The 23,139-nt window shown below is 43.6% G+C and overlaps 2 protein-coding genes across 17 annotated transcripts in view; one reads left to right on the plus strand and one right to left on the minus strand.

Annotated features, from left to right (window-relative positions):
- The window catches only part of FAM13A (family with sequence similarity 13 member A), a 134,402-nt gene extending 124,473 nt beyond the window's left edge, over positions 1-9,929 (plus strand). For all 14 annotated transcript variants that reach the window (XM_080591851.1, XM_080591852.1, XM_080591844.1 and 11 more), the window contains 3 exons: positions 3,664-3,860; positions 4,573-4,674; positions 6,527-9,929. In XM_080591851.1, the coding sequence (XP_080447977.1) occupies positions 3,664-3,860; positions 4,573-4,674; positions 6,527-6,653 (426 nt within the window). In that variant the 3' untranslated portion in view covers positions 6,654-9,929. The remainder of the gene's footprint in view (positions 1-3,663; positions 3,861-4,572; positions 4,675-6,526) is intronic.
- HERC3 (HECT and RLD domain containing E3 ubiquitin protein ligase 3) overlaps positions 7,295-23,139 on the minus strand; it is a 47,954-nt gene continuing 32,109 nt past the window's right edge. The window contains exons 19-25 of one of the 3 annotated variants that reach the window (XM_080591842.1): positions 22,924-23,067; positions 21,397-21,563; positions 20,165-20,231; positions 17,321-17,403; positions 14,115-14,298; positions 13,266-13,368; positions 7,295-12,536 (exon numbers count right to left, since the gene is read on the minus strand). In XM_080591842.1, coding sequence (XP_080447968.1) covers positions 12,328-12,536; positions 13,266-13,368; positions 14,115-14,298; positions 17,321-17,403; positions 20,165-20,231; positions 21,397-21,563; positions 22,924-23,067 — 957 coding nt within the window. In that variant the 3' untranslated portion in view covers positions 7,295-12,327. The other 2 variants (XR_013951185.1, XM_080591843.1) reach the window with 2 other exon arrangements.

Below are 23,139 nucleotides of genomic sequence, written 5' to 3' on the forward strand. Positions count from 1 at the left end.
CTGGAATGAGATCTCACAAAACTAACACTCACACATGGAGTGAACCAGGCACTTAAAGGATTCATACCTTCTCCCATTCACATGCTTATTTTATCCGGGGCTTTTTTTCACTGTTTTGCAAATGGTATTTCTAAGCAAGTAATAAGAGAATGGAATTAAGAACAATTCAGTTCTGTTAGCTAACACTCGGTCAGATTTGGATGCTAGGATGGTCGTGTTTCTTTCTTGTGCTGCTGTGGGGTGGTAGTTCTTGGTGGTGAAGACTTAAAATATTGGTCCTTCTTCCCCTGAGAAGGGAAGTCCAGCTGTCAGCTAGGACAAGCAGTGTGGAGCTGGGCCCTGGTCTGTTTTTGTTACCATTGCAGAGTAACAGCAAAAAGCATTTCAACACACTCTTGTCATTTATGCATTATCCAGCCAGTTTGATTAATGGTGTAGACACTGCAAACCTACACATCCAGGGTGGTTCTGTGATAAGGCAGTTCTGGTAGTTTGTATATTAATGAGCTGTTCAAGGCACATATTCATTAAAACCAGATTACAGACTGAAGTGTATTCAACTGCTGTTTGGAGGATGGTTAATGAGCACTGAGTTCTCAGTATTTTTTAGATAACTGCTGGATCAAGTCTGTGATAGTGGTCTGGGCTGGGTTATTGGGTTGGTTTCGGTATTTTTGTGTCCTCTGTTTTCCAACTGTGCTTGCACCCAATGTCAAAAGTTACAGCTATGAAGTGTGGTGACCTTTGGTGACTAGTGTGGCTAGTCCTGCATCGGGACAGTATCTCACCAGCTCACCAGTGTCCTGCAGGGAGCACAAGCATGGAGAGCTGTGGTGTCACTGACACAGATCAGAGTGACATTAAGCCCATTAACACATGCCAACTAACATTTAACTGGGGCCCAGTGAAGCTGCGCACAGCAGATTTTCACTGTACTACACTCAAACAGAGAAAATTGCTAAAAGGCCCAGGAATTTTCCCCCTGTATGGGTACATTGTGAACAGAGCACTACCTGTCTTGATGAGCCCCACTGTCATTTTCCTGTTGTTTTTTCAAAGTATATGTGAGAGCTGGATAAAAGCTTGAAGGGTGGTTTGAGTGATGCTTTGCAGAACGTTTGGGTAGAATATCTTGAGTATTGACTGTGTTTAGAAAATCACTGGAATCCTTGCTTGCTGGGAGTACTGGTGTTGGCTTACTCCGGAGATTTTATATTTGTAGCTCTGTAAACTTTAAATGCCTCGCAATTGCCTAAAGATCCAAGCAGGTGCAAGCCAAATGGATGTAGTCAATGAAGATAATTTTGGTTAGAGATGTAAATGGCAGAGCAGGTTTAAAATAAGACTCCCATATAAGATTTCTTCAAAGCAATGGCCTTGTCCATTAGAGTTCTTGCTAAGATTTTTTTTTTTTTAATTTGCTCCTTCTTTTTAAACAGCAAAATGCTTTAAGAGGTCTTGTGACAGGCAGATGTAGTGTTTTGGCACTGAGGTCTAAACAAGTGAAATTTCTACACTGTCCTTTCCTCCCATGTGCTTTCTTTGGCAGGAGGCTTGCTCCTGAGCTCTGGGCCAGAATAATCCTTGCTGGCCTGGGGTGCGTGCTCGTGCCCTGGAGTGAGGCAGGCAAGCCAGCCTGCTGTGCCAGCCCCCATTAGCTGACACAGGCTCACCAGTGTCCGTGGGGAAGAGGCTGCTGCCAGATGTGCAGATTCAAGTTACATGGAGACTTTGCTTCTCTCTTCGGGAACGGTTTCCTACATTGCTTGTGAAAATGGTCCTTTCCTTTTCTCTCCAGAACTGGAATCCAGAAGCAACTTGCTCTCACAGGAAAGGGCAAGGGGGCTTCTCTTTTGGTGCTGAAGGGATTCCCCTAAAATAAGAGTATCCTGTTTACTGGTTAGATTGACTTAGCAAATCCTTCGCTGCACCCCAGCAGTGATGGCATTATCCTGTATCAGTCCTAGCTGCCATTACCCAGCTGGGCAGGACAGCACGCCTGGGCTCCTGTGAATGGCAGGGAGGGATGGTCTCCCTTCCCTCTTTCCAGCCTGAAGTTATCTGCAGGGTTTATCAACAGTACGTGACTGCTGTTACAGCTGCAGTTCTTCTCGTGAAGGGACATTTTGTGCCTTCTGTTTAAGCTATACAATCTGTCTGGATAAAGGATCTTATCTAGTCACGTGCTAAAAAGTGCTTTAATTTTCACTAGTTCCCTGCAGATTCTTCTGAGATGTTTTCAAACTTCTCGGTATCTTTTATTATCATTATTATTATTATCATCCTTATTGCTCAAAGCTTCTCTGCAGCTAATCGTCTTTCCATCCTCAAGCCTCTATCATGGTTGTAATTCTTGGCCTCTGGCTTTGGTTTGCGTTTTCATCGCCTAGAGCTTTAAAATGAAAACTCTGGGCAAATTCCAATTTCATGTAAATGTATGCACTTATAAATCATTGACTTTGGGGATTTAATGGGACTATGCCAGGTCCCAGTGTTATTTTCTCCCTTTTTGCTTGAAATATGGGAGCAATCTCTTAGGAATAATTTAACTATTAGCAAGGAATCACACAAAGAAAATAGCTAGTTTTGATCCCACTGCAACAATATATTTTTGCATACAGTTGAACTCTTCAATAACGCTATTCCTCAAAAGCTTTTAAAGATACATATATATAAGCATATATATATATATGCTTAGATCCTTCCTGGTTAGAGTTACATGGCTGTAAAATATATATACAAGTTATCTATGAGACTTAATGTCCATGCTGGCATTTATCACCTTTTTCTAGTGCTCATTCCTTATATTAAAGTTGAAAATTACCTTCTAGAAGTGTCTCTGTAAGTAAGTGTCCTGTTTCCTGAAAATGCAAATGATTTCTGGACAGTGTCACAAGACAAGCCCCGCATTTGAGAACACTAAGAATTAGCAAATACTGAGTGTAGCAGAGATATCCAAATGTTGTGCCTGTAAATTTTAGAAAAGATTTGAACATGTTTAATTCATCAGCTTACTTTGGGGGAAACTGCAGTGGATAGAGTGTTTCCCCTCCAATTTTCAGTGTGTTCCAGCTAAACGGTATAAAGCTGATGTCAGGATCACGTTAGCAATAGCAAGCCTTTACAGTCAATGATATCCAATATTTGGCCATGGAAAGACTGATCTGAGCTCATTATCACTCTAAGAGCATTTGAGGTGTCTTGAATTCTCAGCCATTAGAGAGAGCTGTTGAGCTGTGTCAGCTGAGAGAACACTTCACATGTTAACCTGGCAATCCATGTGCTGTCTTGTGTGTTTGTAGGGAAACGTAGAGGACCACGGGTAAGCTTTAGACATGGCTGTAAATGTTTTTATTTGTATCAGAATATATAAATTAAAGCAACAGCTTACTAAGAAACATAGATATTTCTTCACCTTTTTGTTGTCTTGGGTTTTCTTAAGCAATCTGAGCTGGTAATCACAGTTTTTCTGACATGCTCTGGGTGTAAGGACTCTTCCTGGTGATATTCTGGTGTATTGTCTTGCTTAGCAATTGAAGTGCTTGCTCTTATCAGCTTCTTTCCATATCTGTTCCCAGTGCATGTCGTGAAAGGAGATACTTGTTTCTGAGAAGGGAAGCAGTAACTTACTCTGTTATGGGGGTGTTCTGTCCTTCTGTGTAGGAGGAAGAGGAGGGCTCCGAGGAGGACAGCAATGTGAAGCCAGATTTCACAATTACTATGAAAACAGATTTCAATGTGCGTAGCTTCTTGGATCAACTAGAAGATGATGCTGATGGCTTTGTTTCCCCGGTGGATGATAAGATGCCATCAAGGAGCAACCAGGATATGGGGCTTTCAAATCTCCATGAAGCATCCATGTACGTTGAATTTGCAGACAACTTCAGAAAGTTACTTCTTGATAAGATGGCATTTTATTTGTAAGAAAAGTGTATAGATTTTGTTGTTTTTGGTTTTTTTTTTCCATTTATGTTCTAATTCAGAATCTTTTGCACTTCAGCTCTAAATGCAATAGACCCTTATATGAAAGAGTTTGGGAGAAAACTACCCTGTCCTGATACTGATATTTGACTTACGTATCTTTGGATTCTTGGACTAAATGGTAGCTCCACTTCACCTATGGCGAGCCTTTATCATGAAAACAACCCTGCATTCTGCAAGATTTTTCAGTTTTTGGAGACATCAAGTCGAGCTAGTCTCGTTAGTTTTAAGCACCGAGGTCTAATGTGCCCACACGTATGTGGTAGCCTTAATTCATGTCCATTGAATCATGATCCTATAAAAGTCACCAAAACCATATCCGTCTTCAGCAAGTAAGTTTCATAGAAGTTAGTGATGAATTGTGTGATGCGCACTTGACCTCCTTTAAGGCTTCAGCCTAATTTTATAATCATTTTGCTGAAATAAATTCAGAGAGCTTTGTATTGCAATTAGCATCAGGTTGCCAGGGCTGCTTTCAGGAGCAGCTCTCTCGCTTGGCATCTATACAACCACGCATTTGTATATTTACTCTATGTTTTCAGTTATAATTGTGTACATAAATATAATCATGTTTATGTTTAAACCCAACAGCCCTGAACTATTAGAGCAGCTGCAAGAAGTCAGGGAGGAGAAAAAGCGAATCAGAAAAAAATTAAGAGACTTTGAAGATAATTTTTTCCGACAAAATGGAAGGTAATTTCTCAGCTATCCCTCTGTCCTTCAGTTATTCTTAAGTTCAGTTTGGCATTTACAAAGGCCTCCAACTGTGGAAAGTTATGTGAATTCACTATTACATATTGCATTGTCATTATTGCTTTACCCACATTCATTACAGTTGCCCATTAAAATTAATGACTTTTTTTCAAAGAACTTTAAGGACCACAGCCTCTTAGACAACATTTTCTTAGGAAAAGCAGTGGGAAGTACAAGTATAAATACTGAAAATCCAACTGCCTCTAGCACAGTTAATAAGAATAGTGAAACTTCCTCAGTGATAAAATAATTTTTCTTCTTAGTTATATAGTATGTTTAGATCTCTGTCCTATTCTTGCTTGTCTATGAGGTATTCACACACTAGTTTAACAAGTATTTCTGCTTCACTATAGCTAAATGTGTTCCTCAGAAAAAAGTTCCTCATAAATGAGCTGGTAAAATGCTTTAATATATTTATACTCCTGAAATTATTATGCTGGAGGGAAGGGATGTCATCCAGAGGGACCTGAACAGGCTTGAGAGGTGGGCCTTGGCAAACCTCATGAAGTTCAGCAAGGCCAAGTGCAAGGTCCTGCACCTAGGCCAGGGGAATCCCAAGTACGAATACAGGCTGGGCAGTGAGTGGATTGAGAGCAGCCCTGAGGAGAAGGACCTGGGGGTGTTGGTTGATGAGAAGATCAACATGATCTGGCAGTGAACACTTGCAGCCCAGAAAGCCAACCATTTTCTGGGCTGCATCAAAAGCAGCATGGCCAACAGGGTGAGGGAGGGGGGATTCAGCCCTCATGAGACCCCATCTGGAGTACTGCATTCAGCCCTGTGGCCCCCAGCACAAGAAGGGCATGGACCAATTAGAATGAGTCCAGAGGATAAGGGCCATGAGGATGAACAGAGGGCTGAAGCGCCTCTACTATGAAGAAAGGCTGAGGGAGTTGGATTTTTTCAGCCTGGAGAAGAGAAGGCTTCCAGGGTGACCATATAGCGGCCTTCCAGTAACTAAAGGGGTTCAACAGGAAAGCTGGGGAAGGGACTCTGTCAGGGAGTGCAGTAATAGGACAAGGAGTAATGGTTTTAAATTAAAAGGGGTAGATTTAGATTAGATATAAGGAAGAAATTCTTTACTCAGAGGGTGGTGAGGCACTGGAACAAGTTGTCCAAAGGAGTTGCAGATGCCCCCATACCTGGAAGTGCTAAAGGCCAGGTTGGATGAGGCTTTGAGCAACCTGGTTTAGTGGAAGGTGTCTCTGCCCGTGTCGGGGGGATTGGAATTAGGTGATCTTTGAGGTCCTATCCAACCCAAAACATTCTATGATTCTTGCCACTACCCACCATCCTGAGAGATTCTTGTAAAATCATTGAATCTTGAGTTTCACTTAAGCTTAGAGAAATCTGAATAAATATTTTCTTCCTGTGGTTCCAAGCCAAGAAAAGCTGTACTTTATTTTGGCATCTAGCAGGCTGACATTCAGATGGCTCCTGAAAAGGAAAGGGTTCTTCTATTTGTGTTGTTTTGTTTTGTTTTTTCCAACTGTTGTGTAGAAGCTGACAATTCCAGTGAAGTAGGACATGCTTCAAATAAGATTTTGCATTTAGAACCGGGGGATTCTATTCAGCCTCAACATGCAAGCTTCCCCCACTTTGCTAGGGCATTTGCTTGCCCCTGTCGTCTTCTCTCAAAGAATAAAAATTTGTTTTTATTCCCTGATGGGTAGTGGAGGAGGTGAGCTGTCTTGTAGGTCTTACTCCTGATACTGTTGGCGGGTGGAGGGAGGCTGCTGAGGGAAGATGTCCTGGCACAGAAATCCTCATGACCTCTTTTTACTCCCCCTAGGAACGTGCAGAAAGAAGACCGCACTCCTATGTCTGAAGAATACAATGAATACAAGCAGATAAAGGCCAAGCTGAGGCTGCTGGAGGTCCTGATCAGTAAAAGAGATATTAGCTCAAAGATCATGTAAAGGAGGAGATTGGTTTTGCCAGTAAACGTAGAAGAGAGAGCACCAAGTGGACAACTGCATGAAGTGGATGCACCAGGAGCCTGGCTGGGGAGGGCTGAGGAGCTCCCTGGGAACTGAAGGGCCAATCCCAGAAGCAGGAGGGGGAGGAAGGGTGGCTTTCCATCACTCTACATTTGCTGTTGTCCACTCTTTCTCCAGGCCTGATGCCCAAATGGAGTTTGCCAGCGTAGGAGACATGATGCTGTCCTCAGTGACTGCACAGAAGGGATTCTTGTGTTTTGATTTGCTTACAGATCCTGTAATATTTAGGATATCAAAGCCAACCATGCTCTTCTTTATTTTTTTTCTCCTTTCCAGGATATCATAGCAAGAGACAAAGTAGCATGAATAGTGATTAAATCATCAAATAGCTTCCACTTTAGTTTACCAGACATGTGCCCTAACTTGATCTCACATAAAGGCACAGGTCAGATAGCACCAAGATTGTTCTCTTGTAGCTACAGTAAAGATTTGCTCAGACTTTTGACCAGACTGTTTGGAATCCAGCATCTCCTGTTGCTCTTTCTGAATGCTGGAAGATTATCCTGGTTATAGCCCCAAACTAGTTTGAGTTACAGGGGTGACCAGGGCCCAGGGTTGAGTTGTTTTTTGTTTTTTGTTTTTTCCCTGCTTTTTTTTTTTTTTTTGACTGCCAATTCAATTAACTAGGAGAAAGTACCTACATCTGTTTGGGATAGCAAAGAAAATGCAGCAGGGTTCTTGCCTGCTTGTTCCACTTGGCAGGAGGTACTGTAAGGTTATGACCATGTGTGGGCAACTGGGAAGAAAGGAGGTTTTATCAGCTACAAGTCAGAACCTCTTGGGATTTTGGTAGCTGCTCAGTTAAATGCCTGGTGTCAGGTATCTGGAAGACCCGCCACATGTGCTTCATTATCTGTTAATGAATACAGGAGCCTAAGGTGAATGGTCAGTGTCGATGTCATATGGACTTGCTAGCCTACATTTTGTTCTCTGTTGTACACCATCAGGCAGTGTGGGCTGGAGCAAGGACACTGTGATTGTGGCAACAACAGACTGTATTTTCTTCCCAGTGGCTTTGTTGTGTACAGGTAGTGCTGCGGCAAAGAATACTGCAGGGAACTGAAAGCCCCAAGCCACACGCTGCCCATGGAGAGGGCTTGTGTCTCAGGTGCAGGACTGGACAATTCGACATTTCCACCTTTATGACTTTCAGAAAAGAAGGCCCCGGGACACCAGATTCCACTTCTCTTGTCAGACAATCACTGCCTGGAGGAGTGAAAGGCAGTGAGTTCAGGAACAAAATGAGTAGCTGAGGGCCGATAACTCTGCAGTATAACATCAGCCACCTGCGCTTGCTCGGGCACTCCACAAGCTCGTATGCACAGGCTGATACTGCGCAGCAACGCTTCCTGCTGGAACCGGGACACAGCTCTTGGGAATAGGTCTCAACCCCGAAGTCACGGAGTAATGCCGCCTTGTACGTCTGTCCCCTGGAATCTCGCATGCAGGAGCCAAGCAGCCGAGGCCAAGCGCAGTGCCCCTCATCGCAGCCGGGCCTCACGCAAGTCACAGGGGAGCAGGCAAGCAGTGGACTCCCGGAACCATTTCTCCCTTTCCTTTTCTGTGGGCAGGTGGGCCCACAAACATAGGTTTGGGTTGTGCTGCTCAGACTAACCCCTCCTCAACTTGCTGTATGTGCTGTGTTAATTCTTGCCAAAACCGGTGCTGGGGGTGGGTCTCTTCATGATCCCGTAAACACTTCAGAAGGCAGCCTTCCTCCCCTGGTTCTGCCCGTGCCCATTAGTACTCTGCCTGGGTAAGACAGTGATGAACTTAATTATTAATGAAAGCACTTAGGAGGGGGCCTGATTTCTACTGATTGCAGAATTGCACCCTCCTAATTAAATCAGTGGCGACTGAATTTCTTACTTCCAAAGAGTCTGGAAAACTTGGGTGCTGACCTGGGGCTTGGCTTTTCGGAGACATTGGGTTTCCATAGGTGGGAGATGTGGGTCTGTGCCTCTGCAAATCAATCTGATCCTCTGAGTGTGTCAAATGGGCTCAGAAACCGCTTTTGACGATGTTTGACTGCAAGGGAAGCAAACGCCTGTCTGAACACAGGGAGCCCAAGGAATCAGAGCTGTGCCTTTGTCCTTCTGCCTGGTCTTAGGGACTTGTCAGTCTGCGGTCAGCTCTCCATAGTTACTTTAGGTACAGCTAAACATCATGCGGTACTACTCTACTAGTAGAAGCGTGCAATGAGAGTTGGGTCTCCAAAAAGTTATTGCAGACTGTTTGTGGTGTTCAGGCCCAGTTCATCAAAGTGCTTCAAAGCATATATGGTGATGGGGTGCATCAAGCTGATCTGAATTTGGGATTCTGCTAAATTACAGCAGGCTGCAGCTTGAGCACTTTGGTGAATCTGGCCTAGATATCTTCATATGGTCAAAAGCAACAGTTTCTGCCCGTTCTTCCTAGTCATACATTTTTCACTGGGCCAAGGCTTTCCAGGAGTATGTTTTCTGTGCTTGTTTTTAAAAGCCTGTTTGCACTGTGTACTGATAAATTATCTGTTTCGCTGGGTTTTGCCCCTGACAAATCTTGATAAATGATATGTAGGGAACAGTCCATTTTATTTTTAAACTGAGGAGATTGTAGCATTTTCTGATGCTTAGTTATTGCTGTTTACATGGCATATTGCTAGAATTTCAGATAGTTTGTATGAAATGTAAGTACAATTATGCACTTTAGAGAGTTTATATTTTTGAACTTTGAAAGCTAAAACAAAACCTGTTAATTGAAATTGTACATTAAAAGAAAAGAATATATATGCGTAGCCATCTCTCTTTTTAAACTGTTCTTTACCCAATGGCAAAAATAAAATCAAATCAAATCATCTGTCTGATTGTGAAGGAAACTACTCAGAAAGACCCATCCAAGTGGATTTTAAAATTCCAGTCTTGCAAAGACTCACACAAGTGGTCAGCTTTCTGTCCTGGGTTTCCAGATGCTGTTGCTCCCATCTTCCAAGCCTGCAGAGGATGAGGGCTCTGAGACCTGAGCACTAAGATGTCTTTGTATCTTCCACAGCTGACTTGACTTCCCCCTAACCACAGTAGCCACACAGGCTGTTTGCCTCACCACACTCCTCTAAACCAATCCAAGCAGCATCTGTATGCTCTGTTTTATGGTTTGTATATGCCAACATCACTGTCTGTTGACTGAAGAACATTAAATACAAGACTGTTTTTAAAAGCTGTGGAGTACTGTGCACAAATCTACTTTATGTGATATGAATAAGCTGTTAGTGTAAGACAGCCCTTCCCATGTCACTACAACTGCTGTAGGAGGGCAGCATGGTCTGCAAGGCCTCCCATGAACCAGGGCCCTTTCAGACACACACACCTGTGAATTATTTAAATGACGATTATCTGGTTGTGGGCAAAATAAGACTGCAAGAGTTAAAGACAGATGAGAAACTTGTCATTCTTACAGGTTTCATTTGCTTTCAGTCTGTTTACTCCAGAGTAAACAGCCAAATAATTGATGTTTATTAAAGGCAGTAAAACTAAAGGATATCATCTTCTAATCATGCTGCTAAGACATCACTTGTTCTTACTGGTATGTGCAAGTTTTAGACAGTAAGTGCCAGACCAAGCTGAGGTGTTTCCCTGTTCCTCTTTGGAATAGATGTTTTCAAAGCAGTCACTCACTGGCACTTGAACAGCCGAGGGAAGAGCCAGTTTGTGCCCTGTGCCCGTACCCAAAATGGTGCCTGCAAGGTGCATGGGAAGGAGGAGAAAAACAGAATGAAGGAATGGAGACAGATAGAGTCAGAGGGGATCTCAGGTGAGCCAGGAGGGGCAGATGAAAAACTCCCTGATTTGTAATTGGAGATGTGAGGGCAACATTTGATTGGGATGGAATGCTCACCAGCAGCAGGGTTAACGTAGAGCTAAGCAGAGTCCTTCTTCCAGGTGCTCAGAGGTGAAGCTGTGAGACAGTGGAGATCCCAGGGAGAGGCAGAGTGTGCCCGGAGCTGCTCAGAGCAGCTCCTCCTTTGCTTCCCAACATAAAGGTAGCCAGTGAGTCAGAATTAAACATCAAATTTATTGCATAATACTGACCTATGTACACACACATCGAAAATAAACATTTGATATAATTGTATATGTCTTCTATTTGTTGCATTAGAAAGAGGCTGAAGGGCTCTCAGTGTAGCCAACAGCTTGTCTTAAAAAAAAAAAGCCTAAAATCTTTTGTTACGAGGTGCAAAGTTCAATCCTATATATTGAACGTGGTGCATAAATACTATGTCCTAATAACAAGTCAATTTGAAAACCACCCTAGGCTTAAAATGAGATTTACACCAAGACCTGAAGAAATGAGGAAATCATTTGAATGTCATTTAATAGGTGGTGGGACTGGGAGAAAGGATAATGGCTCTCCAATCTTACAGGACAAATTTAGTTAATGCTTTTGCCTACTCAACTCCTAACGTACCTTTCCAACCTAATTCATAAAGGTAGGCCTTTAGGGGTCCCAGCACTTACTGGACAAAACAGATGACAAGGGTTCCTCCCACACCACGCAGTAAAATAATCCTACCAGCAGAAATAAAACCAGCCTCCAAGCAGAGGGTTAACACACAAATGTGGATTTCATGCGTCTTTCTTTTCCTCTGACCTAATGAGGCTGGAGAGCTTGTAAACACCGCTTACACTCACACACTCCCTCACTCTCCTGCATGACTCCTCTGAGAAAGGCGGCACTGGTAAAAGCAGCCAACTCACCTTGTATTGGAACAACATTTCTGTTTGAATGAAAAACGAGGACTCGGCTAAGCCTACCTGCCTAACTTGTAGACTTACCAGCAGAAGAACAACACAAGAGAGAGGCAGTTTGAGAAACCCGTTATTACGGATATTGTTTGTCCTTCCCCAAGCCTTAACACAGAGGAGTCTGAAGCTTCTTTAAGAAGACACTGCTTAGAAACAAAATTTAAGACAAAAGAAAAACATGCCAACCCCCAAACCACCCTACTCTCCGTGAGATATACTGGTGCAAAAAGACAGAGCATGTACCGCAACTAATACACTGTCCTGTGGGTCACAAATGACACCCCAGCCCAGTACCATCTGCCAAGGACCAGAGGGCAGGGGGGATATATCCATTCAAAGCAAGCAAGAACCAGCTTGCATTTAAAAAGGGAAGAAAAAAAAAAAAGGGTGGGGGAAATCACAGCTTTTCAAAAAGGAGATCACTATTTCATCCTGAATTTCCACCATAGCCTCAATGCAAGGAACACCAAAGGTTTAAACTGAACAAAAAGGGGGGGGGGGGGGGGGGGGGGCAATAAAAGCAAACTACAAGCATTTGCTGGGAGGGCAGTGCTGTGAAGTTGGAGGGGAAACAACGAAAAAGCCCACCAAACTCATTTTGTTCAGTAGATCAGAAAACTCAAAGCTAAAGTCTCTCCCTGCTAAACCCCACAAAATACTGGCAGCATCAGGCTGAGACTGCATCATCTGCATCTATGATTCTTACTATTATTTTTCCCCCAAAATGCTCTGATCCCTTCCTTTATAAAAATAAAGCCAAGCCCATTGCTTTCTTCCTCTGTACCCAAGTGCCTGTGCCTCTCCCACACACGTCAAGCCAAGCTGAAGCCCTCATAGTGATCGATGGCTTGCACCAGCCGGGCGCTGAGAATCTCCTTGCTGCTGTACTTGGGCAAGTCCAGGAGATTGTAGCAGGTGTGCGCCACGGGCAGGTACTGCTCCCCGCTGGCTGTGGACTGGATGACGATGCGAAGGCTTGACATGCCGTAGATGGGAATGCGGTCGCTGCCTGTCAGGAACACTAGGAGAAGCAGAGAGAAGGCAGGCTGGTTAGGACAGGCACCCTCACACTTGTACGGCTGTGATACGATGCCCCTTGTGCCTTCTCATCTCCATGCTGAACTCTTCTAGCTCTCTCAGCTTTTATTTCCAAAGCTTGTTCCTGGAAGCATGTGCCAATACATAAGAAATCTGCAGTCAGTGGAGCTGCACCAGCAAAGAATTTGGCCACATGTTGCTGGGTTTGCTGGAAGCAATGCTCTAAAGAAAGACAGCAACTGCTTCAGGTCTGGCCAAGTAAGGGGATGGTGACTGCCAGCTCAGCAAAACTGCCACACGGAGATTTAATACTTCTTGGAGCTAGATTCTTTTAGGACACTTAAATCTGAATAATCCTTCAATAAAACAGCGCTTTCCTCAGCATGCCTCCATCTCTGTGCTTGACACCAACTGTTTCCAAACAGATACACATTAGTGGGTACAAGATCAGGAAACAAAACCAGTCCAAAAATAAAGATTGGCTCTTTTCAGTGCTTTCCCAGGTTGCCCTTGGGACACAATATTCCCTCAACATGATGCCCCAAGGGAGCAACAGTTGCCAGCTGCAGCAACAAACTCAGAACCACCTGCCCTTAAAACCACGTATTTCTCCTCCTCTTCCCTTTTATTGCCAAACAAAGTGACATCTACCCCCCAGTGACATTGATTCGTCAATTTCAGATGACAGCCTGCACCACTGCAAAATACTTACAGAGAAATTTCTTCTTCTTTTCCAAGGGAAATGCATGAAACGTTTCCCAAAACATCCTCACGGTTGGGTGTGTTGCAGTGTAGTCTCCCTTATAGACGGCACTCTATTAGAAAAACAAAAAGTCACATAATTTCATCTAGCACTAGAAAGCAAGGACTAAGTAGGAACACGACCTGATCTCTTCTAGTATCTCAGACTGACGTCTGACAGCTAAGAAATGGAGTGCAGGATGTGCCATAGGCAACAGCATGGCTCAAAGACACAGGAAAGTGTTCTTGCTACAGGTGAAAGGCCAGTATTTAGGCTTCTAGGTATTCAGCTAATTAGAGGTGTAACGAGGAACCCTGGTGTACCTGATCACGGGCTGGACTCGTGGACAGGATCATGTGTTCTGCACTGTGAGGCCATTTCTACTGCTAAGGCTGAGACAAAACAAGTATTTGCTGATCTGCACGTGTTTTGAGAGGATACAACTCTTGCGTTCTGTCCAGACTTCCCTTTGAACACTTGGCTGTGTACTTTTTGCCCTTGTTAGTTCTATTGTAAATGAAGATCCTGATTTTGTCTCTTTCTTTCAATCTTAGGCTTCATCCCTACGAAAAAAAGATAGAAGTCCTCCTCCCCTCTTCTTTTTCATCCCCAATTTCCTCCACGAGCTTTATCAGTAGCAGGATAGTGAAGTAAGAGAGTAACTTTTCATGTGAATAATTGCAAGATGTACAAGAAACATATAAAAACATCCGTAGCTTACTACACCTCTTGACCCAAGCTAGTGCCCACCTCTTGCAGCTGCCCAATCCTAGTACTTGTAAAAAAAAGAAGAAAAACATGACAAGAGGGAAGCTTTACCTCCTCCAGTTCCTCCCAGTTGTAGTTACTGTTTCCAACTATCATGGCCCTGAGCTCTGTGGGCTGGAAGAGTTCCAGGACCTTCCCACCACATACTTTCAGGAAGCCAGTGGAAAAAGCTGTGTACCACTCATGGATGGAGAGGTTGAAGATGTAATTTACATAGGCTTCAACAAATTCTTCCCTAGGGCATTGAGAGAGAGCAGGTAAAGAAAAGCACTTTTATTCATACGCCTGAGTGGCAGCACTGCTAGTTTTGCTGCTTCTGCCTGTAACGTTTCTTGCAAATACGAGTCTTCAACAGGTTCACCCCACTGCCCGCCTCCCGCTGAGATGACTCACTGCAACATGGACAAAGTCACCAGGCGGCATGTACCACTACGTGTGCGCTTAACCAGTGCAGCGGAACCTGCCTCTCTGCTGAGGTTGAGTTACACAAGTAGCAGGATTCGGTTACCGGAGAACCACAACTGACCCAGCAATTGCAGCCCCATGTTTAGGATGTCCAGGAAATTATCTACAGCTCTTCTCAGTCCGTATGTGTACGGTGTTACTTAGCAGGGGACACTCTGCAAAGAACCCTGATAACCAAGCCGAGAGCAAGCACTTAGCTGTGGAGTGGGAACCAAACCACACAGCAGGCGATCAGAAAGCTATCACTTCCAAAACGGAGAGCCTCCCAGAGGCCTAGCTAGGTATGCTGTGATTTTTCAGAGGCAGGTGCTCGTCACTCAGTCCCCAGTGAGTCCCACGGGTGGTTCAGCACTTTCAAAACCAACGCTGTAGACCAGAGGTAGACTGAGGAGATCCTATTCAGAGAAGTCTTGATCTGAAACCGCACGGCCCATTACCTTCCTCCTTAAAGAACTCCCCTCGCTACAGAGCAAGAAAACAGTCTTAGAAAGCATGGACATCTCTGCTTCAGCCTTCATAGTCTGGTTAAATAAATGTAGGACTTGTGCCTTTGGAGTGCAAGGCAAGGAGAACGACCTCTCCCAGAATGACAACCCTGTTTTACTTCAGAGGTTCCCAAGAAAAACATTAAAATAAAAACAACATTCTGCAGCCATTGCTAAGAAACATGCGGCAGGCCCTGGCCAAACTCTGTCTCTGGATTTTGTTAGGAAGTTAAGCATCTTTATTCTGTTTTCTCTTTGTTTGTCTTGAAGGATCACGATCTGAGTGCAACCCTAGAATTTTACTTGTGCAATGACTCGAAATATTTCCTTTTTTCTTTTTTTTTTTTTTAAACACCTGACCATAATGCACCAAACAATGTGGCAAACTGGGACATGAAACTAGTCTCTGGGTGGAGCAGTTGTTTTTTTGCCTGACGTTTAAGAGGCGCTCACACTTGAACTCAGAAGCTAAGCAGACCAGGGAAGCAACGGAATCCAATATCTCAATCACTAGCAGAGGACACCAAAACTGAAAAAAGCATTATGACCTTTTGGTGGAGAAATTCTCAGTGCACATGCTATGTAAAAGCAGCAAAGGCTAGGTGAGAAATTAAAAAACAAAAAGAAGGCTGACAAATATGAAAACCTGGAATAAGAAATCACACAGCAAAGGGGCATTTTCCAGTGTGTTTGTTTTATTGTCATTTTGCTGATAATCACGTGAGCATTACAGAAATCCAAGCTGATTAAGCACTTAACTGTTGCTTAATACCTCCTTGGCTGTTACGGTCACGAACTCTTTACCAAAAACATTGTATGTTGCAATGCCCAAATAAACTCCAAAGGAGAAAGGGAAAATGCAAGCATTTCCTACTTGGTATTTTTCAGTCAAAGCAATCCTGTGCATTTCTTCAGTTAACAGTGAACCTTCCCTCAAGTAGGAAGGGCGATGCCCAAAGACACGCACGCAGCACACTACTGAGGCCAGCAGGGCAGCAATTTCGTCCCTGACCTCTAAACATAGCAGCGGAGGAAGTCATTAAGCACTGTAAGGTGGATGAATTGACAGCCATGTCTAGACTTGGATTTAGAGGTTAGCTTGAGTTCAAAACTCTGGTCAAGACAAAGCCACTGCATTCTGGAATGCGTTAAGCTGGCGCAGCCACAGACCAGCCTTTCTCCTTACGGATTTGCTTCTCTTGTCTTTCCTGACTTAGTATGTAAGGAGCTAACCTGGATGCTCTTCCCAAACTTTTGCTCTAGCTAAGCCTTTGATCCTCCCACTAGGCCAATACGGCACACCGTGGTAAGAAAAGACCTTTTTCTTGTGAATGCATGGGCCTAGCCAAAAATAAAAGACTATCACTGGCATTTACATCTTTACTTCACTCTCTCAAAGTCTCCTGTATTGCCCATCTCCTCTTGGGTTTGCACGGAGGTAGCTATCTAGCTGTAAAATTGTACCTTTTGCAGCAGCAAAGTAGCTAAAAAGGTAATACAGACAAAGCTTTTGTTACGGCAATGGCTGTAGACACAATCAGAACCATTTTAAATAATCCAATTAATGGGAAATTACTTCATCTCCAGACTTGCCAGCAAGGTCTTCAAACAATCTTAGCACAAGCCCCTAACCATGCTGCTGACTAATCACTGGATCACACTGTTTTGCCAGCAGAGAAAGAATTTGAATGCTGTTTCAAGTAATAAAGGCATCTGAAGAAATCCAATTATAGGATTATAAGAAGAAAACAGTTTAGCAGCTGGAAAACAAAAAAAAAAGGGGGGGAGGAAAATGGTATCTGTACTAACTGCAGCTAGCTAGGCAGAAACAGTTTACATACACTTGTGCCTTGCAGCTCCACTAACGGATGACGGTCCTCTATCAGACATATATGAGGGAATTATCTCCTGCTCTAGAATTAAAGAGAGCATGAACAAGTCTGTCAGTCTCGGTTTTGCTTTTTGGTCACAGGACAGGAACTGTAATTCCTATTCACACCATCAGGGGTTACGCTGCAATCTCTATTTACGACGAGAAAGCTATGCCAGGGGTCTCTATGAAGATCTTTTATAGGGAAGATGTCCATCCAAAAGGTCGTCGGGCATTTTTCAAGTACTGGTGAAAAGATGATGAAAACCTGATTTCTTAAGTGCCACTAGCATCCAGTAACTATTGAACAACCGGTCTAAGAATTTGTTCACAGTGACTTCTAATTCTCTCCCACGTTTCACCTCAGACAAATTTTCTGTAGCAATGCATTTGACTTCATCACAAGTGAGTCCATCCCCCCATATTACCCCTCTTACCTGTTGTCCTTCTGCACCAGAATATTGTCTCCATCTTCAATCAGGTTCTTCTGCTCTGTCACACCATAGCTCTCCCTGCAGATCTATACAAAACGAGAAAATTTTACCAGAAGTACTTCCCAGGCCATATGCCTGCAGAAAGATAAAGGGTTCTCTTGCACAGGTGATGACTAGCGTTTGAAGGGTGGGACAGAGAAAAGGGTAAATGCAGAACACTTTTTGCCTGCTGTAAATGTTCTTCCTGTTTCACTACTTCACATCATTTACACTTGCTGTAGTACTACTATCAAGCCTAAAAGCAAAGCCAGAAAAGAAAAAACTATCCTTTTAGGTCAACTTCCTGTAAAAAAAAAAGTGATAACTAATAAAACCTATATTAACTAAGCCCATATGCCCTATTAATAAAAAGTATTCCTTTTCGGTTTTTGTTTTTTTAATTTAATGGAAGGTCAGTAGGTTAATTCATCCGCTCTCACTGTACGACAGCATGACCACAGACAAATTCCTGCTTATGCCAGGCCTACAATGGTACCAATACAAACATACTCTGTACATACAGAATTGGTCATGCAAATAAAATGCAGAAGGGTCAATTGTCAAGTTGCCATACACGAAAGGGCCTCGTATTTTCACAGAATCACAGAACGGCCAATGATGGAAGGGACCTTTGAAGATCCTCTAGCCCTACTCCCTCACCAAGCAGGATCACCTAGAGCACATTGCACAGGACGGCATCCAGGTGGTTTTGGATATCTCCAGAGAAGGAGACTCCACAGCGTCTCTGGGCAACCTGTTCCAGTGCCCTCTCATATTCAGATAGAACTTGATTTTGACAGCCAAGATCAGTTGTTTATTCTTTTCAAGGTGTATTGGTTTTATGTGGCAAGGTTTTGATAGCAGGGAGCTGCAGGGGTGGCCTCTGTGAGAAGAGTCCAGAAGCTGCCCCATGTTAGATAAGGGACAGATTCGGCTGGCTCCAAAGGGACCTGTTGCTGGCCAGAGCCAAGCCAATAAGCAATGTTGTTATGCTCTCACAGAGGTGCAATTTAAGAAAGGGGAAAAAAATGTGGCACAACAGCAGCTGGGAGAGTGAGGAGTGGGAACCAGTCCTGCAGACCCCCAGGTGAGTGCAGCAGGAGGGCAGGAGGTGCTCCAGGCAGGCAGCAGCAGTTCCCCTGCGGCCTGTGGAGAGGCCCCTGGTGGAGCAGGCTGTCCCCCTGCACCCATGGGTCCCACACGGAGCAGATCTCCACGCTGCAGCCCGTGGAGGAGCCCCCGGTGGAGCAGGTGGATGTGGCCTGGAGGAGGCTGCGGCCCATGGAGAGCCCCCGCAGGAGCAGGCCCCGGGCCGGAGCTGCAGCCCGTGGAGAGGAGCCCACGCAGGAGCAGGGGGCCTGGGGGAGCTGCTGCCCGTGGGGGACCCGTGCTGGAGCAGTTTGCTCCTGGGGGATGGACCCCGTGGTACGGAGCCGTGTGGGAGCAGTTCTTGAAGAGCTGCTGCCTGTGGGCAGCCCCCGCAGGCTCAGCTGGGGAAGGACGGCATCCCGTGGGAGGGACCCCACATTTGAGCAAGGGCAGAGAGGGACCGTGAGGGAGCGGCGGAGGCGAAGTGCTACAGACTGACCGCAGCCCCCATTCCCTGTTCCCCTGTGGCCCTCGGGGGGAGAAAGTAGAAGAGGGCAGATGGGAGGAAGGTGTTTTTAGTTTTTCTTTCTTTCTTTCTCACTTCTCTAGCTTTTTGGTAATAGGCAATAAATTTCTCTAATCTCCCTATGCTGAGTCTGTAAAAGACAATTTGGTGAAAAATTTCTTGGGTGTCTTTAAAAGTATCTTTTTTGTTTTGTTTTAAACAGAGTTTATGTTATCATCATTATGGCTTCATCCTGAATTGCAGCTCTGATCTGTGTGAGACACAGTCAGACCTGGGTAAGTCTGATTTAATAGACTTTGTGCACACTCATTTATGGAAAAAGAAATGGCACTCTCCTAGCTCAGCATGAATTTTCCTGACAATATGTGGCAGAGCTTCCTGATACCCTGTTATTAGCCTAGGCTGGCCCTGGACAGACAGACAAGAATCCAGATCATGCTCGGGATGAATCCACTACTCACAGTCTGCTAGAGCATCAGGACTTCCAAGCAAAGACACTGAAACATGGAAGCCCTTACCCTGCTCAAGTTACCAGAGGAAAACACAGTTGGAGAACAATGATGCTGAATTTCTTCATGGGTGTATGTTTGCACATGAGGAAGGACCTGATATTTTAACGTACATCAAGATTTAACTCTTAATTCTACAGAAACTCCACTGTGTAATAAAAACTATTGTCTCTGGGTTACTGCCAAAATACATATATATATCCTAGAAGCAGAGGAAAACTAACTGCATTAGTACACCTCCTAGAAAAATTTTGTTTCTGAGAAGTCTGACCATATACACTCAATATGAATTTTTAAGTTTAAAAATATTAGTATTATGACAGCAAGGAAAATTCTAAATTCCGTTAGCATTTCAAGAACTGACCCAGTGATGTCAAAGCCTAACTTACAATTTCAAGGAGGATTTAGGAATCTAGTTCTCCTTGTGCTGTGTGAGATGTTGGACACTGGCATTTAAGTCACATGCCGCAGTGACAATAAAGATATTCTGAAAATCACTCTGCTTAATCTACTTACTAGCTTAGTTTTCATCATCATAGATAAAAGAACAAGTGAGTTTTAATATTTTAGCATTAAATATGCGGTATGTGCTACAGGCATACTTTTGAATAAACTATAATACACATGAATGGGCTTCAACTGTACTATGACTATCACAACACTTATATGTTAAATGTGTCTTACTGTAAAATTCAAGCAGAATGTCTCTTCTATATCTTCCCCAGGATAATCTAAAAGTTGCTGAAGACTCCTACATGACAGTCAGGGAAAGAAATGAGAAAAATTAAAAAAAAAAAAAGATTCAAAAAGCCAAACATTTAGAAGAGAAAAGAAAATCAGCAAAAGTGAACAGCATCACACATCTGGTTAATAGGATTGCAAGAGAGAGCACCTGATTCACTTGAAGAAGCAAAAAAGAAATATGCCTCAAACTAAGAGATGCTTTGTTAGAAGCGGGATACATGCCAGTCCACGCAAATTATCAATGTAGTCCATGTCTACATGGATCCCCTTTAACGATCCTGGCCTCAGAACAGTTACATTTCTAGTTCTAAAGGACTGCTAGATATTTATGCTATCTAGCACATATGCTATCTAGACACAAAGGCCTGAAGAAACAAAGAGGGTGGTGAGAAGCTATAACTTTATCCCCATTATGTAGAAGATATTCTTCTACTATCCCTCAAAATCCTGCTGCTCTCTTCCTAGCACTTTACTTCGTTACTATTAGACCTGCAGCTTTTTGCTGGTAAATCAGACAGCAACCCAAAAGAAACATGAAGACAGCAGTCATACAGTGGGATTTTAACCTCTCAATATCAAAGTAAACCAATATGCCCATGCAATTATGTAGAAGAGATTCAATATGTCTTTTAGAAAAAGTCATTCCTTCACCCCATTCAACTCCCTGTCTTCTGGCACAGGAACAGGTCAGAGTTGCACTAATTCAAGGATGGGGTAGTTCACATCCAACACACACATCCCATCCTGGGCTATGCCAAGAGATGCACAGTGGATCTATTTGCTAAGCCAAGCCTGGCTTGGGGAAAAACGCTGAGGCTAGGATCTGGGATCAGGCATGAAATCACACTATAGGGTGGCAGGCCCCCAGCCGTTTCCAAAGGTGTATGGTAGGTATATTTTGGTTGTGTGGATATGAAGCTTTTTGGGGTCAGCAAGGTGGGTACAGAGGTTACAGCCCGAGCAGACAGATCTGATAGCCCATGGAAGAGGAGAAGGCTTATGTGAAATTCACCACAGTCTTATGTATTTTGCTAGGCTCACAGACCCCCAAATTAATCAGTCACTCAGAAGGACCAGGTGGTTTGTTGAACAGTTTTACCCCACCTGGCATTTCTTGCTCTCAGATGGATGGTTTCCCATCCCAGACAGGATGCAAATTTTGTTTTTCGTACCTTCCTTCCGTAGGGGACAGCTCCTTCAAATCCTCTAGGCAGGGCTTCACATTCAAGAGTTTTTTGTACAGAGCCAAAGGGAAGTGAAGGTCTACCACTGTGAAGTTGTAGATTGCAAGACCGCATATGATGCCAATCAAGTGAAACCAGTTGTGTTCTACAAAACACTTCAAAACCACAGAGAGAAATCCTGATGAGACGCACTGTTTCTGGTGCAATGCACAATACTCTTACCCCATGCACGAAGAAGCCAGCCCCCGCCTTCTCAACTGGGACAGTATCAGAGTGCATCAGGTCCCAGTCTTGTTGTAAATTCCTTGTCCCTAGCCTTGCTGGGGTGTGGCACAGAAATGAAGCTTCAGAACCAAGTCCTATTACTTCTGTAAGCTGTGATTAGCTGTGGAAACAGCAACACTTAGTTTCCACCTTACCTGCCTTTTATTTCCTTTTTAAATACTTCTGCATTTAGACATTAACAAAGCTTCAACGTTTGCCAGCTATGAACTGCAAGAAAATGGTCTAACACTTCTCTCCCTACCAGCCATCCTATCTCCTATTAAAAGTTTATGCATAACCACGGTGCCACCCAGGCAAACATAGGTAGGTGTTGGTATGCAGGCCTTCATTCCTTGACATTCCATGACATATTTACTGTCATGTTGGTATGTTGGTCACAGTCTCATTGCCTATATTTGCTAAATGTTGTAAATATACGACTTAGATATTTTCAGTGATTGTCATTACTTTAGTGTCAAAAGATTTGTTATTTTTACATGCATTAACATGAAGAATAATTGCTCTGCAATACTGTTTACAGGTTGCAGAAGATACCGTGTCATTTCCTTCCTTTTAAATTAATTAATAAATTAAAAGAACCCCCACCAGGACAGATGCACCTGAAGGTAACAATGACATCATCATTTTCCTCCTTACTAACTAGGAAGGTGTGGAAAAAAGGACATGAACCATCATCTCCAGCTATCTGACTTGTAGAGAGAACTTCCCACCTTTCCAAAACCAACCAGTATTCACTACAATGTTCTTGCCATTCAAGAGCTTCCTCACATAAAGCATTAACAAGTTCAGGCCCTGAAGGTGACTGTGTTGCATGAACAAGTGGATTGACTGCAAATAAGCGAATGGCAAGGCTAGCACTAAATTTTAATGCCAGTATGACCTGAACCTATGGTTCTGTAGAATAGCACGATTATTCATATAAATAGCATGAAAAGCATATTCATGCTGTCTGAGAGTTCTATTAACTGTCATCTGATACTTGATATATTAAGTCCTGTTATGGGATAAGAATAAAGAGAAAGAGCCAATTCCTGAACAGGCATCAGTATCACAGTTCTGATAAAGTTAATGAACCTATACTAATTTGCACTGACCATAAATAAAGCTCACATTGTATTGAGGGAGGAAAATTGGAGGAAGACCATTTCTTTTCCATAGTTTGCTACTAAATTAATTACATCTGAAACAGCATATCATTTCAGCCGGTGTGTAGAGAGGGCAATGGCTCACCGTGTCTGAAAACCATAGCAGGTTTGACTCTGGGTAGTAAGTGAACATGCCATAGATGGGGTTGAGGAGTTCTTTTAGCAAGAGGAGGAAAAATTCCTTTGTCACTCCTCCAGCATCAACAGCTTCCTCACCATCAAAGATGACCTGCAGAAAAAGCAGGTCAGTAACAATTATGCACAGCTGAGACAGAGTGAATCAGACATATTTCCAACTGGA

Source organism: Anser brachyrhynchus, assembly GCF_964034855.1.
Source record: "Anser brachyrhynchus genome assembly, chromosome: 4".
Lineage (NCBI taxonomy): Eukaryota > Metazoa > Chordata > Aves > Anseriformes > Anatidae > Anser > Anser brachyrhynchus.